Source organism: Miniopterus schreibersii (genome assembly GCF_964146895.1).
Source record: "Miniopterus schreibersii genome assembly, chromosome: 8".
In the NCBI taxonomy this organism is placed as follows: Eukaryota; Metazoa; Chordata; class Mammalia; order Chiroptera; family Miniopteridae; genus Miniopterus; species Miniopterus schreibersii.
This window is the reverse complement of record NC_138109.1, coordinates 44,014,552-44,027,989: the sequence shown is the minus strand read 5'-3', so window position 1 is coordinate 44,027,989 and position 13,438 is coordinate 44,014,552. Positions and strand designations below refer to the sequence as shown.

Here is a 13,438-nt window from a genome sequence, read left to right as displayed (position 1 = left end):
CACATGTTTTATATTCCACATTATATACCCACTTATTCAGTAGATATTTTTGAAGCCTACTAGATATCAAATTCTGTGCTGAGTGATGAGACATTTATTTCCTGCCTTAGAATGTCTTAGCTTAGAATTTCTTTTATCTCTGGTTTCCATTCCCTCCACCCTGAATAGACACCATTATTCAATTTCTGTTTTGTGCAGGGCTCTGTGCTAGGTACTTGACATATGCTATTGCTTTTAATCCTCCAAACAATCTGTAAAATAATATTGGTACAGTTTTATTTGGGTAACCATTCCTACTTTTTAAAGGGACAAATATCACAAAAGCATAAAAAAAATAGCACTTAAGACTACACATCTTAGATTATTTAGATTCTGTATTTATTGTAATTTGTTTTCCTCAGAGACTTTAATTGGAAAGGAGTATACTATTTAAGATACAAATTAATTTCCAATTTTAAGGCATAAATGCCTTCAACATAATTTTTAAAAATAATGTGAATCAGAGTTTGATTAGAATAAATCAGTTTTCCATGATGAACATTGCTGATAGAAAAGATAAAAATGCTGCATATGCACAGCAGAAAATGGAGCCCTAAAGCAGAAAACGTAGAAGGCATAATAGCTATGAAATTTAGGCTGTCTTTTTTCCTACTTGTGTTACAGGGATTTTCTTACACAGTTCTCCCATGTTGTACACATAATATTGTCTTGTACATACTGTCATTCAGTGGATATTTCATCAAGGGTGCTTTTAAATGGATGATGTATTAAGCATTAAAAATTATAAAAGAAGAATATAAGGATAATGGCTAATTATAACATCAATAAACTTAAATGTTAGCGTTCTGTACTTTTATTTAAGATTAAATTTGTTTTATTAAAAATCTTACTGAAAAATTTAATCTTACTGAAAAGGAAATTTATATTTACATTTGCAAAAGATATGGCATAAATAACAATGAATAACTCTTTAGATTCTAATTTCACATAAGTGAGGTTCAGGGAAGGTAAATTACAATGCTCCTTAATGGTAGAACCAGGAATAGTTTATTCTAAGGCCACTACCCCGTCTACCTTGTTACACACTAAGGAGAGAGAAATTGGTTTAGGTTATGAGAACACTAGTTTAATACAGTGTTGAACATTTAAAGATGATTCTTATCTTGCACTTAACTATATACCTAAAGAAAGTTGACAGCTAACCCCTATTAAGAGATTTTTTTAAAAAGGGGCAAAACAGTTTTTAAAATTACAGATTTAGTTTAACTCTGAGGTAGAGGAATCCATTTACTGTATTACTGTCCATTTACTATATGACTTCTAGACCTTAGACTTTGAAGATATATCTCTGTTTTTATTCATAATGAGTATATGAATGCTTAGAAGGTATAATATGTTGTGACACAGAATGCTGTCTGAATTCCTGACAGTTAACATTTTGTGGGTTGGCAGGTTTTTGTGGAATTCTTTACAGAACTAAATAATCAACTCCCTTCAAAAATTTTCTTATAAAATCTTTAAAGTTCTTTAAAAGTGAAAAGTAATAATCATATTTTGTCTGGGCTTGTAAGAATGATGCAGATTTTAAACATTTTTTATTTAGTGATAAACAAACAACCTTGATTCCTGATGAAGTGTTTGATGCAGTAAAAAGCAACATTATCACTTCTATTAACTTCAGTAAGAATCAGCTATGTGAAATTCCAAAAAGGTAAGAACTGTTCGTGATGCCATTTCTATTAAGTTGTGACTCATCCTAAGTTTTGTTTCATCTTAGTTACAGAAATAGTTTTCATAGTTTTTAAATTTGAAAGTATATGAAAATTTTCTTGCATTAATAATACTTGAGGGATTTAGCAAAATGTACTTAAGTATTTCCTGACATACTTTAATATTTCTTACGAGAAGTGTATATATGTATGTTTTTTTTAAACTTTTTTTTTTACATTTTAAACTTGGATAATAGATATTAGAATTAAAAGTATTAAATTACTTTCTGCCACATAAGGAAATATATGAGGAAAGTTTTAAGAGATTATCCAAAGCCAGGTTCATGTAGATTAATAGGAATTTTCATTTGGGGCTTTATATTAATGAATTGCCAAGCCACTGAATTTTTCCACTGATAGCAAAAATAAAATTGACTGAATCCTGTTAATATTTTCCTCCCAGCAAAGGATTCTTCACTTTCCAATATTAGAAGTCTTTTGCATTATATTTTGTTTAATATATCTTTGCTGATGTAAATCATAGCAAAATTTTTAGGTTATGAGAAAAAATTAGTATAATGTTGAACTTTTATAAATGATTGTTCTCTTGCAGTAAATTCTATCTCTAGAGAAAGGTGACAGATAACCTCGCAATTAAAACAACAGTATGGGAGACAGGATAGGACAAAGTTAAAGAATTGGGACAGTAGAGTTGATTGCTTGTATTTATAGCCCAGATCTACCAGCTGTTTGGCTTTGGACAGGTTAACTAGCTGCCCTTAGTTTCCTCACCTGTGAAGTAGAGATAATAATTTATTTATTATTACCTATATTAGTACCTGTTTATAAGAATTAAATTAAATGGCATAATCCACATAAAGCATTTAACCAGTGCCTAGCACTTAGTAAGTACTTAAATACTTTAAAAAAGAAGAAAAAATGACACATTTGGAAAATAGAATGGCTTTCATCTGACTGCAAAAAAATTTTTTTAGATCTTTAAAATTTAAAAAAGGTCAAACTAATTTGTTTTACAAAGCATAGTTTGGGAATGTAGATCTTGAAACATGATAACTAAGAGATTCCACTGCAAAAGGAGATCTAGTTCATCTTCTCATTCTCTCTTAGTTAAAGGGCTTGGAGAATATTTGATAGAATAATTGAGCATTTAATGTTGCTGTCAGATGGGTTAAGATTGTCGTGTGGATCCTGGTTCAAATAAGCTAATTGGGAAAGAAGATGAAAGTAGTTAAAAGACTTGACTTTACTGCTTACTTCCTCATTTTATCCCACAATCTGGTTATGCAAAACAATGTTATTCTGTTAGAACAGTTATTTTATCATAATTTTAGCAGTTTAGAAGGCCAAAGAAGAAATATAGTGAAGACATAACTTGCTCTACAGTTTCTGAACCACTTTCTCTGTTTCTTAAGTTTTTATTTCACAAGTCAAAGTTTTCACCATATTATTTTTCGATTGTAAAAATAGTATCTATTCATAAAATTTTATACTAAATGAAGGGACAAATCGCTTATAGTCCCATCACTGACATTAACTAATGGCATATTTTATTTCAAGTTATTCCCCATTTATAATTATATTACAGTTTGTATCTTGAGTGGTTTGTTTTTATAAGTATTTCCCTATGTTGTAAACAATACTTTTATTTATTTATTTTTAATATATATTTTATTAATTTCTGAGCGAGCAGGGGAGAAGGGGGAGAGAGATAGCAACATCAGTGATGAGAGAGTCATTGATCAGCTGCCTCCTGCATACTCCCTACTGGGGATGGAGCCCGCAACCCAGGCATATGCCCTGACTGGGAATCCATCTGCTATCTCCTGGATCATAGGTTGATGCTCAACCTCTGAGCCACTCCAGCTAGGCTATAAACAATATTTTAAAAATCAAATGTATCTATATATTATAAAGTTGATTATGACAATAAATAAAACAGCATATTTCTTTAGGCCAGACTTCTAGATGAATTACTAAATCAAAGAATATGGGCATGGTCTCTCTATATATATACAAAAACTTTCCAAAAAAGTTTTATCAGTTACACATCCAAACTCATCTTTCATTGTATCTTCTTTAGCACAATATTTGATATTCTTTCTTGCTAATATAGACAAAAGTGATTTATAGTCATAGTTTAGTTCATTTCTTGGATAGCCATATATAGCATTTCTTGTTCTTATACTTAAATTAATAGCGTACATTTAAACTATTAAGCTTGATTTGGCTTACTTAGAAATTTTTAATTCTTCCTCTTTAAGTCTTTTTTTTTTTTTTTTTAAACATACCTTTATTGATTTCAGAGAGGGGAAAGGAGGGGGAGAGAGATAGAAACATCAGTGATGAGTCATTGATTGGCTGCCTAGCCCACAACCCGGGCATGTGCCCTGACTGGGAATTGAACCCCTATCTCTGGATCCTAGGTTGATGCTCAACCGCTGAGCCACGCCCTGCTGGGCAAGTCTTCCTCTTTAAGTCTTAAGTTGCTTAGTAGTGACAACAAACCTAGGAATTAACTTAATGTTCTCTTGCAGTCATGAGTAAATGTAATAATAATTAGGATAATAAATACTACACTATACTTTTAAAATGTGGACATGTAATATTTAAAAAACATTTTGAAGTACCCAGATGGTATTATATTATGCAGTAAAAAAAACAGCTGTTATAGGATGTATGTCTAACAGTTTTTTTTATGGATTCAAGTCATTAACGAAATACAGTGTAAAAATTGCCTAGATTTGATTTTTCTTCTTTGTCCATAATTGGCTTAAATATAAAATAAATGGGTTCTTAAACTTCAACATACATTTAAGGATAAGTAGAAATTCTGGGACAGATAATATTAAGACTGTTTTTCAAAATCTGTTTTTATCAGTTACACAGCTAAACTGATTGAAATTTTTGTGAGAAAAGTAAAAGTCACAGAAAATCTTAATTAGCAGAAATAATATAGGATTTCCCCCCACTATGGTCTTTTTGTAGTTTTGAAGTTCTGAATTCAAGTACTAACATTTAAAAATTATTTTTGTTTCAGGATTGTAGAACTGAAGGAAATGGTTTCTGATGCCAATCTCAGTTTTAATAAGCTTTCCTTTATATCCTTGGAATTATGCATGCTTCAGAAATTGACTTTTTTAGATCTCAGGTATGTATTGATACTATTCTTCACTTTCCCATTATAACTTGTCTTTGAGTTTTGCGTAACTTTTGCCTGTTCCCTCATATTTTCCTAAGTATGGAAATTGGTCTTTAGTTTATTAATAATACTTTAGGATAACTCTAAAATTAAGCATTTAGGAAATATTTTAATCATATATCTATCATTTTTAGGCAATTTACAAGTTAAGTGATATGGCAGAATTATTTAAAATATTAGAAAATATTAACACATTCTTTAGATTCATGCTTATGCAAAATTATAAGTAACACATAAAAATATTTGCTTCACATTGTTCCTTTTCTGAAAGTAAATAGCATAAAAGTAGAATCTCTCTACTTTCCTGTTTTTTTTCATATACTATTAAAAAATTTTTTTGAATAGAATTTCATGTCTGTGTGCAAGATATATATGTGTTGACACCGACCAGATATCTGCGGTACCAAATAATGTGGTATTTACAGGCATAATCTAAAGGGCCCTGATTGTGAGAAGTATTACTGAACTCAGTTTGAAGGAGATAAGAGGATTGTTTACCAATTTTGTCCTGTTAAATCTATTGTTAAAGAGTTATTTACATTATCAGTGAATTTGGCACACTAATCAAGTACTTGATGCAACTGACTGATTTAGCATTCTCAGGATTTAGCCTTAAGCAAACCAGATAGAAGATTGACAAACAGAACTATGTATTCTTTTGTCTGATCAACACTTTAATTATAAATTAAAGCTGAACAAATGTTTTTTATAAATCATCTTTTTCTTTCTAATTTAGAAACAATTTTTTAAATTCTTTGCCTGAAGAAGTGGAATCGTTGATAAGACTTCAAACAATCAATCTTTCCTTTAATAGGTAAGACACAGAACAGACAAATCTGTGACTAACCATTATTCTATGGAAAATCTGTAGGTTTAATTAGAGAATATAACTGAAAAACCCACACAAAAAGGCTCTATATTTTTACTTTATTTAAATATCCAGATTTATTTTCATTTAGTTCTACCTAGAATTTAAAGTGATGTTGCTTTCTTAGAATTTTCCCAACTGATTTATAGTAGATTTTCACAACTGATTGTAGAAATCATTGTAATAATTTTAATTGCTGTAATGGAAACTTAGTGCACAGACAAAAGTGTTTCCTGAAATTGCCTGAAGGTAAAGGAGGTAGCATTGAAACTAAGACAGGAAGATTAGGCCAACATTTGCCAGACACTCAGGGAGAGGAAATCCCAGGTTAGAGCAAGTAGCATGTACTAAGGCACACATATGTGAGAACATGCTGTGTTTGGGACGCTTCAAGAAGTTTAATATGGCCATATTAAATGACCATCAAGTGAGGAGCTAGAGGAGTGCAAGTAACAAATGAAGTTGGGCATGTAAGTAGTACCCAGACTTTTAAGAGCTTTTTATGCCAAATGAAACTTAGAGTTTATTCTTTAAATACTATAAAGATACTGCTAATTATTAAGAATAACTAATATTTACTGGGAACTTATCTGATGACACTGGATTAAGTATTTTACATGTATCTTCTCATTTAATTCTCACAAAAGGCTGACATGGCACATTCAGTTATGTCCATTTAAAAATGGAGGATTAGGAGCTAACTCACCTAAGATTCACATAGATAGTAAATTATAAAGTTGGGATTTGAACCGAAGTGGTTTGACTTCAGAAGTTGGGCTCAACCGCAATTGTTTTCTATGATAAAAGTTGATTTTGGTAACAATTTAATTTAAATATTAGTAGCTAACATTTACTGTATTCCAGCTACTATCTTAAGACTTCAAATATATTCATTTAATACTGATAAGTGTATAAGTTCTGTACTATTTTGATTCTGCATTGATGAATGAGGAAGCTAAGGCATAGTGATATTAAAATGCTGCCTATTTAAATTTTCTTTCAGCTTCATTATTTTTGCTTTCTCATGTGTAAGTTATACCATTGTTGTCATTTTTTAAATGTTTTTATTGATTTGAGAGAGAGAGAGGAAGGGAGAGGGAGAGAGAAACATAGATGAGAGAAAAACATCAACATCGATTGGCTTCCTCCTGCATGCCCCCTGCTGAGGACTGAGCTGACAACCCACCCGGCATGTATGCTAACCGGGAATCAAACCGGTGACTTCTTGGTACATGGGCCAATGCTCAAATCACTGAGTCACATTGGCCGAGCCATTGTCATCATTATTTAAAAATATATTCATTTTCAGATCTCTCCTAATTTTTGTTTCCGGCTTAACCATCACTTCCCTATTGAACTGTCAATTGAGCTATCATTTGCATTGTCAAGGAATGTCTCTCGGAAGTGGCAAGAGTTAACCCTCTCTTCTGTGTTGACCTTAACAGTTGAACCACAGCTTTTTGATTTACCTTGTTCATGGGTTGGTGGGAAAGAGGAAGAAAAGGGACTACTTGGAGGCAGTTTGGTCCATTTGTACTCCTAGTTATTGACTCCGAGGTCCCGCTAGACCTTCAGAGCTGCCTTGAGTTTACCCTTTACTATTGCATTTTTTTATATCAAGGCAGCAAAGGAAGGGCAGTATGGGGAAGTGAAAAGGCTGTAAAGTTCTCCTACAGCCCATGCTTGTCTGTTCTAGTCCACTTTGTGAGAAACAGTTTGTCTCACACTGAAACCATGTTAGCCTCTGTCACCCGAGACCCTCAAGGATTTTGTGTTAATTGCTCTGAGAGCCGTGAGCTTTCTTATCTCTCTTGTGGCATTTTCATCGTTGCTTTGGATGAGGAAGCTGGCAGTCTATGCTAGTTTGTCATCTTTTCAAGAACCAAAAATGCACTCATTTTTGAAAATTTAGTCAAAGCAAAATAGGAACTTTGAATTTTTACTTAATATTGGCAGTGATTCTGTTACATAAGAAATAAAAGTGAAATAAGGAAGAATACCTACATGGAGACATTTTACACACAATCTCAGGAAGATTTCCTTGTCTCCTGAATGTGAAAAGGAAAACATTGGAGAATTTTGTTTGATTTTATATAATAAATAGAAACTGTTGCAAATCTTTCCATTTAACATATATTTCAAGGTTTCCCTAATCAGTTATTTTCTGACAAACTTGACTATAGGACTTAAACCAAATATAAAATAACTTACACTAAAGAAAAGTGTATCAAGATATCAAACTTAAGCCCAGCCGGGCGTGGCTCAGCGGTTGAGCGTCGACCTAGGATCCAGGAGATCAGGGTTCGATTCCCCATCAGGGCACATGCCCGGGTTGCGGGCTTAATCCCCAGTCGGGGGCATTTAGGAGGCAGCTGATCAATGACTCTTATCATTGATGTTTCTCTCTCTCCCTCTCCTTTCCTCTCTCTGAAATCAATAAAGATATTTTAAAAAGAAAGATTGCTTTAAAAAAAAAAAGATATCAAACTTACGATCGTCTATTTGAAGGAATGATTTTGCCACTGATTTCAATGTATTTAGATGTTCTCTTCTATTTAAATAGGTTCAAAATACTACCTGAAGTTCTGTATCGAATCCCTACACTTGAAACAATTTTGATGAGTAACAATCAGGTTGGATCTGTGGACCCTGAGAAACTGAGGACAATGGAAAATCTGGTCACCTTGGACCTTCAAAATAATGACCTCTTACAAATTCCACCAGAGCTCGGTAATTGTGTGAACTTGAGGTAACTACTCCATTCTACTAAGTTTTTCCATTTGCTTGATTGCATTGTTAAAGTGTCATTTTGTTTGTTTGTTTCTGTTGAGGTACTCTAGCAGGAATGTTGAAGTAAAAAATGTAGTGTCCTATTAAAAATAACCCAGAATCCCAATTCTGTTTTCCAGATTTTACCAAATTAATTGTTTTTAGCTTTGTTTATATGGTATTTTATATGTATAAATAAAGTAACTGATTGTTTCTAGTGATACTTTTCTCATCACGCTATGTAACCTGAAACTACTGCGTAAAAATGTCAGGGAAATATATTTAGCCATGCATATAGGGTTTTTCAAAACCTAATTACAGATTACCACCATTTATTTCAAGTGGGCTTCATGCTGGGGCATGGCCTTTCTCACCCTGTTTGCTGTTACCTCGGCCTCAAGTGCCTTTACCCTGCTTTTATCAATAATCGACCTAAACATCACATTTGAAAACCTTCCTTATTCTCCAGGCAGTTAGTCACTCCTCTGATTTCCTGTCCTGCTTTGTTTAGACTCATTTATACCCTTTCTTTGTGCTCCTTTAGAAAAGAGTTGTCCCAATACCTGGAGCATAGTAAGCGCCCAATAAATGCTTGTCAAGGGGCTATAAAGGGAGTGTGAGATGTCAACAGAAAGCCAAGTAGTTAAGCAGAACGTGTCAAGCAATTTCATCATTGAAAACTGTAGGTGATGGTTTGGCATATTTTACTTTACTCTGCTGGCATCTGCTCTGGTAGCATTTATTAGTGCTTTATAGGGGGCAAGTACAATTGATTCTCGTTACTGGCAGCAGTTGTATTCTATAAAGTCTCTGTAAGCACCAAATTAGTGAATATGGAACCGTTACTCCTCGGGAAGTTCAAGAGCTGGTTCTTTCGAACCTCTGGTCACATTTTCAGCTAATCAATACATAGCCTTTTTTTTCCTCTGTGTGTTTCTGTACTAAGACACCTTATATAATATTGTTGATTCATTAACATTGAACTATGGCCAAACAGCATTATCATTCATGCCTGAATGAAGCTTATCTGATATGTATTTTCTCTATAAGCCACATGGCAGCCTTCTTGTTTAAGAAAGCTAGAGAGCACATCAGCCTTACATTTGCAGGCCATTTTAAATAGTGAAGTTACCAACAAGTACAAAAATGCAAAAAATGTCTCATGAAATAGACCAGGAAAAGGACACTAGTTTACATAATGAGAGTTGAAACAAGAAGGCAGTGTCACCTGGTCAGCCTCAGTGGAGAATGTGCCCATCCAGCAACTCAAATGTTTTGTTGCTCTGTGCGTGTTAAAACATGACCTTGAAAGTGCCAGCTGCATTGATTTTGGGTTAGAAATACATTTTAGCAAGTAGACAAATTAGCAGATACTTAGAATTGACTGTAATTAACTTCTTTTTCTGTGAATTAAGAAAATCAATCTTTAAAGAATTCCCAAGGCACATAGAAGTATTTGAAGATATAATTTAGATCTGCTGTATATAATGGGGTGCGATTCCTTTGACTTTTGTTTACACAAACACAAGTTATTGAAAATTACAAGTCCCTTAATCTTATAATTTAAGGTATTTCATTAATTATTAAAGAAACAAATTAACAAACCCTTAAATCTTAAATTGAACCCCATTTCAGAACATGTAGATTTTTACACGTGTGTCTGATCAAGGGTAGGAGAGAGTAGACATGGATCAACATTTCCCAGGGTGGAGGGGGATATTTGGATTACATTTTAGTCCTTGGTACAGTATGCTCATTCTGTACTTGTGTAAATACAAGGTGGTGCAAAAGTAGGTTTACAGTTGTTCATATGGAAATTAATAAATAGTAATCCAAGAATTGTGTTTTGTGTACTCACAACTGTTAACCTACTTTTGCCCCACCCTGTATAATTCAACCATTTAGTATATGGTCGTAAGATTGGGAAAGGGTGGGTTAAATGGTGGTTCAGATGATAATAGCTCCTCTCTTTAATAGCTGTGTGATCTTGGACAAGTCTTTCTTACTTTCTTGAGCTTGTGTTTCCTTATCTCTAAAATAGGAAAATTAATGGTACCTACATTATAGGGTTGTTAAGATAACTAAGAGAGTGAATTTAAATTACTTAGCACAGTACCTTTCACGTAATAACTTGTTAACGTTGTTTTGGTTATTGTAGTTATAATTCCAATTGTTTTAAATGCTTAGATTTGAAAGAGACAAACAGAAAAAATACACAAATCTTATTTATAAAATTATGAATGAAATTAGAAGCCTCCCAAATGGAAAATGTTCAAGTTCTTAATTTCTCTCTTTTGTTTAGAACATTACTACTAGATGGAAATCCATTCCGCGTTCCTCGAGCAGCCATATTAATGAAAGGAACAGCCGCTATTCTGGAATATTTGAGGGACCGAATTCCTACTTAAATTAGAGTTGTTTTATAATCTTGGTCATGTTAATTCCTAGAATTCTTACATTGATAACATTTTTCTAAGGTGTTGTGTACATTTGTAATAGTGATAACATGTATAGTATGCATACATACGTTCTGAATGCTTTGCACAAGATTTATCTTACTCATTTTTATTCCCTTATAACATAGAAAACAGTGTCTTCAAAAGTGAATTTTTATTTAATGTAGTTTTAATATTTTTATAATAACAAAGTGTTTTTGTATAAATGGGTTTTCCCCTCATTTCTGCTTGTGTTACATATAATGTGACCAATTGACTTGAGTATGACCATCCAATTTCTATCTTTTTATTTTTATATAAAATTGACTTGAATTTTATTCAGTATTGTTCTTTGGCATTTAAAAAAAATAAGACTTTTCATTACAGATGATAGGACTTTTGTGATGTAGTTGGTCTCAGTATAAGTTTTAAGTTAACATTCACTATATTGTTTTTGTTTTAATCTAGTTGAAATGTTTCTAGCCTTTTCCCCATGTTTTATGAAATCATTTTGTCAAGGTTTCTAATGTCACAGAAATGCTACATGATATAGTTATTGGTGGAGAAAATAGTAAGTGTTGTTATAATTACTCTCACAATTTTGAATATAAAACTTTACAAGGTTTTTAAAAATGTCTTAGTATCAAGTTTCCATACAATAATCTGGTACTTCTAGATTCAAGAAATTTAAAGAGATTGGTTCTGCAGAGTGCTAACAGTTAAAAAATACTTTTTCTTCTTTTTTTACAAAAGTACTGAAGACCTTTTTTTATTAATTCTATGATATTAGCAACAGAACATGACTAATAATGTATACTGCATAGAAATCTTGAAATGTACTTTGTTTAAATAATTAGTAAGCAGGTATTTGTATACATAATCTACTCTGTTGATCCAACTTTGTGTATTTTTTTAATTTTATTTCCAGGACCTTAATTTTAAAATTTGCTTATAATCTTCATAAGACTAAACTTGTAGTCATGCAGTAATTTTCTAAAAGGGAAATTGTTATAGGCGAACTTCATTTAATAAATATCAAATATAAACTTTTTTATTTACACTAGAAATATCAGAAGTAGGCTAGGCTGGTAAGTCATTATAAAACTTACTATGTGATTCTATTAAGTAGCCAATCAGTAGAATATATATTAACATAGATGGGTCGGTGCATAGATAGGTAGATAGGTGGGTAGGTAGGTAGACAGACAGATAGCTTTTGGATGATTGAGGCATGCTCATATTATGAAAAAAAGTCATTGCTAATAAAGATAAATAGTACATGTTCATAATAAAAGTTACATTTTCAAATGTTAATTACAATGTTTGTGTTTTTGGTTTAAAACAAACATGCTTTTTTCATACTACAACTCTTGTTGACTAAGAAAAATCTGCTTTGACATTAAACAAGAGACACTTTACAATAAGGTGACATTTTATTATTTATACAATAAAGAGACTTTTATGTTATTCAAAACACTTTTTTAAATACTGAAAAAGTTGAGTACACCAAAGCCGAAAAATGGCTCTGCTATACACTGCACAGCATTATTTTAGTCCCTGTATTTTGTATCTGTACAGAAAGCATCTTCAAAATGCATTCTAATCACATTGTACACCTTTGCTGATTAGTGTCAATACATAAAATAAAACTGGAGAATACAGCTTGCATTTGCAAATTAACTGACAAAGTAATTTCACTGATTCAGTAAATTTAAAATATAGATTCATAGGACTTCTTTGCACATAAAGTGAAGCAGCTTTCAAGGTCGTTGTGGTCTCATACTGCAAAAAAACCTAGTAAGTACATTCACAATCTATGTTAATAAAGTAGTAAATATGTCTTCATTCAGTTTTATTTACATCAATATGTAGTTCAACTAAAAAGTACTGTTAATTGTGATATAGTTTTTTTAACACATACAAAAATGACAATTTTTATATATAATTTAAGCTCAAAATCACAATTATCTCAAAATATTAATTACAATACAGCCATTTCAATTAAACATGTTGTGATTTAATTTTTTTATAAAATGGTAAAATATTTTATTAAAGTAAGCAATTAGTTTTGAATTGGCTAGAGTTCACCCATGTAGAAAACCTTAAATGTTAAGAGGTGTTTCCTGCCCCCTCCCACTCAAATTTGTATACCGCCACCTAGGCTAGCAAAGAGACAGAAAAGGCCCCAATTTATAAAGATTAAGCCTCTTTTGCTATACTGCTGTGGCTTGTTTCTTCCATAAAAGCTTTACAAGGGGAGTGTCAATAAACTATGCAGTGAAATGCATGCAGTAATATACAATATGTTTACGTAAAATGTTAGCATTTGCTAGTGCACATTAAAATGTTCACAAAGACTGCGGAAATAAGTCATAAATAACGAAGCACTTGTAAAGATCTATCAATTGCAAATTGTAAACTTGAAGACTACTTGATA

The 13,438-nt window shown here is 32.2% G+C and overlaps 1 protein-coding gene across 2 annotated transcripts in view; it reads left to right on the top strand.

The window, feature by feature from the left end:
- The window catches only part of LRRC40 (leucine rich repeat containing 40), a 37,375-nt gene extending 24,904 nt beyond the window's left edge, over window positions 1–12,471 (top strand). Inside the window, exons 11-15 of one of the 2 annotated variants that reach the window (XM_081145971.1) lie at window positions 1,604–1,711; window positions 4,768–4,878; window positions 5,666–5,743; window positions 8,361–8,546; window positions 10,869–12,471. In XM_081145971.1, the coding sequence (XP_081002097.1) occupies window positions 1,604–1,711; window positions 4,768–4,878; window positions 5,666–5,743; window positions 8,361–8,546; window positions 10,869–10,974 (589 nt within the window). In that variant the 3' untranslated portion in view covers window positions 10,975–12,471. The remainder of the gene's footprint in view (window positions 1–1,603; window positions 1,712–4,767; window positions 4,879–5,665; window positions 5,744–8,360; window positions 8,547–10,868) is intronic. The other variant, XM_081145972.1, reaches the window with a different exon arrangement.
- The last annotated feature ends 967 nt before the right edge of the window (window positions 12,472–13,438 follow it).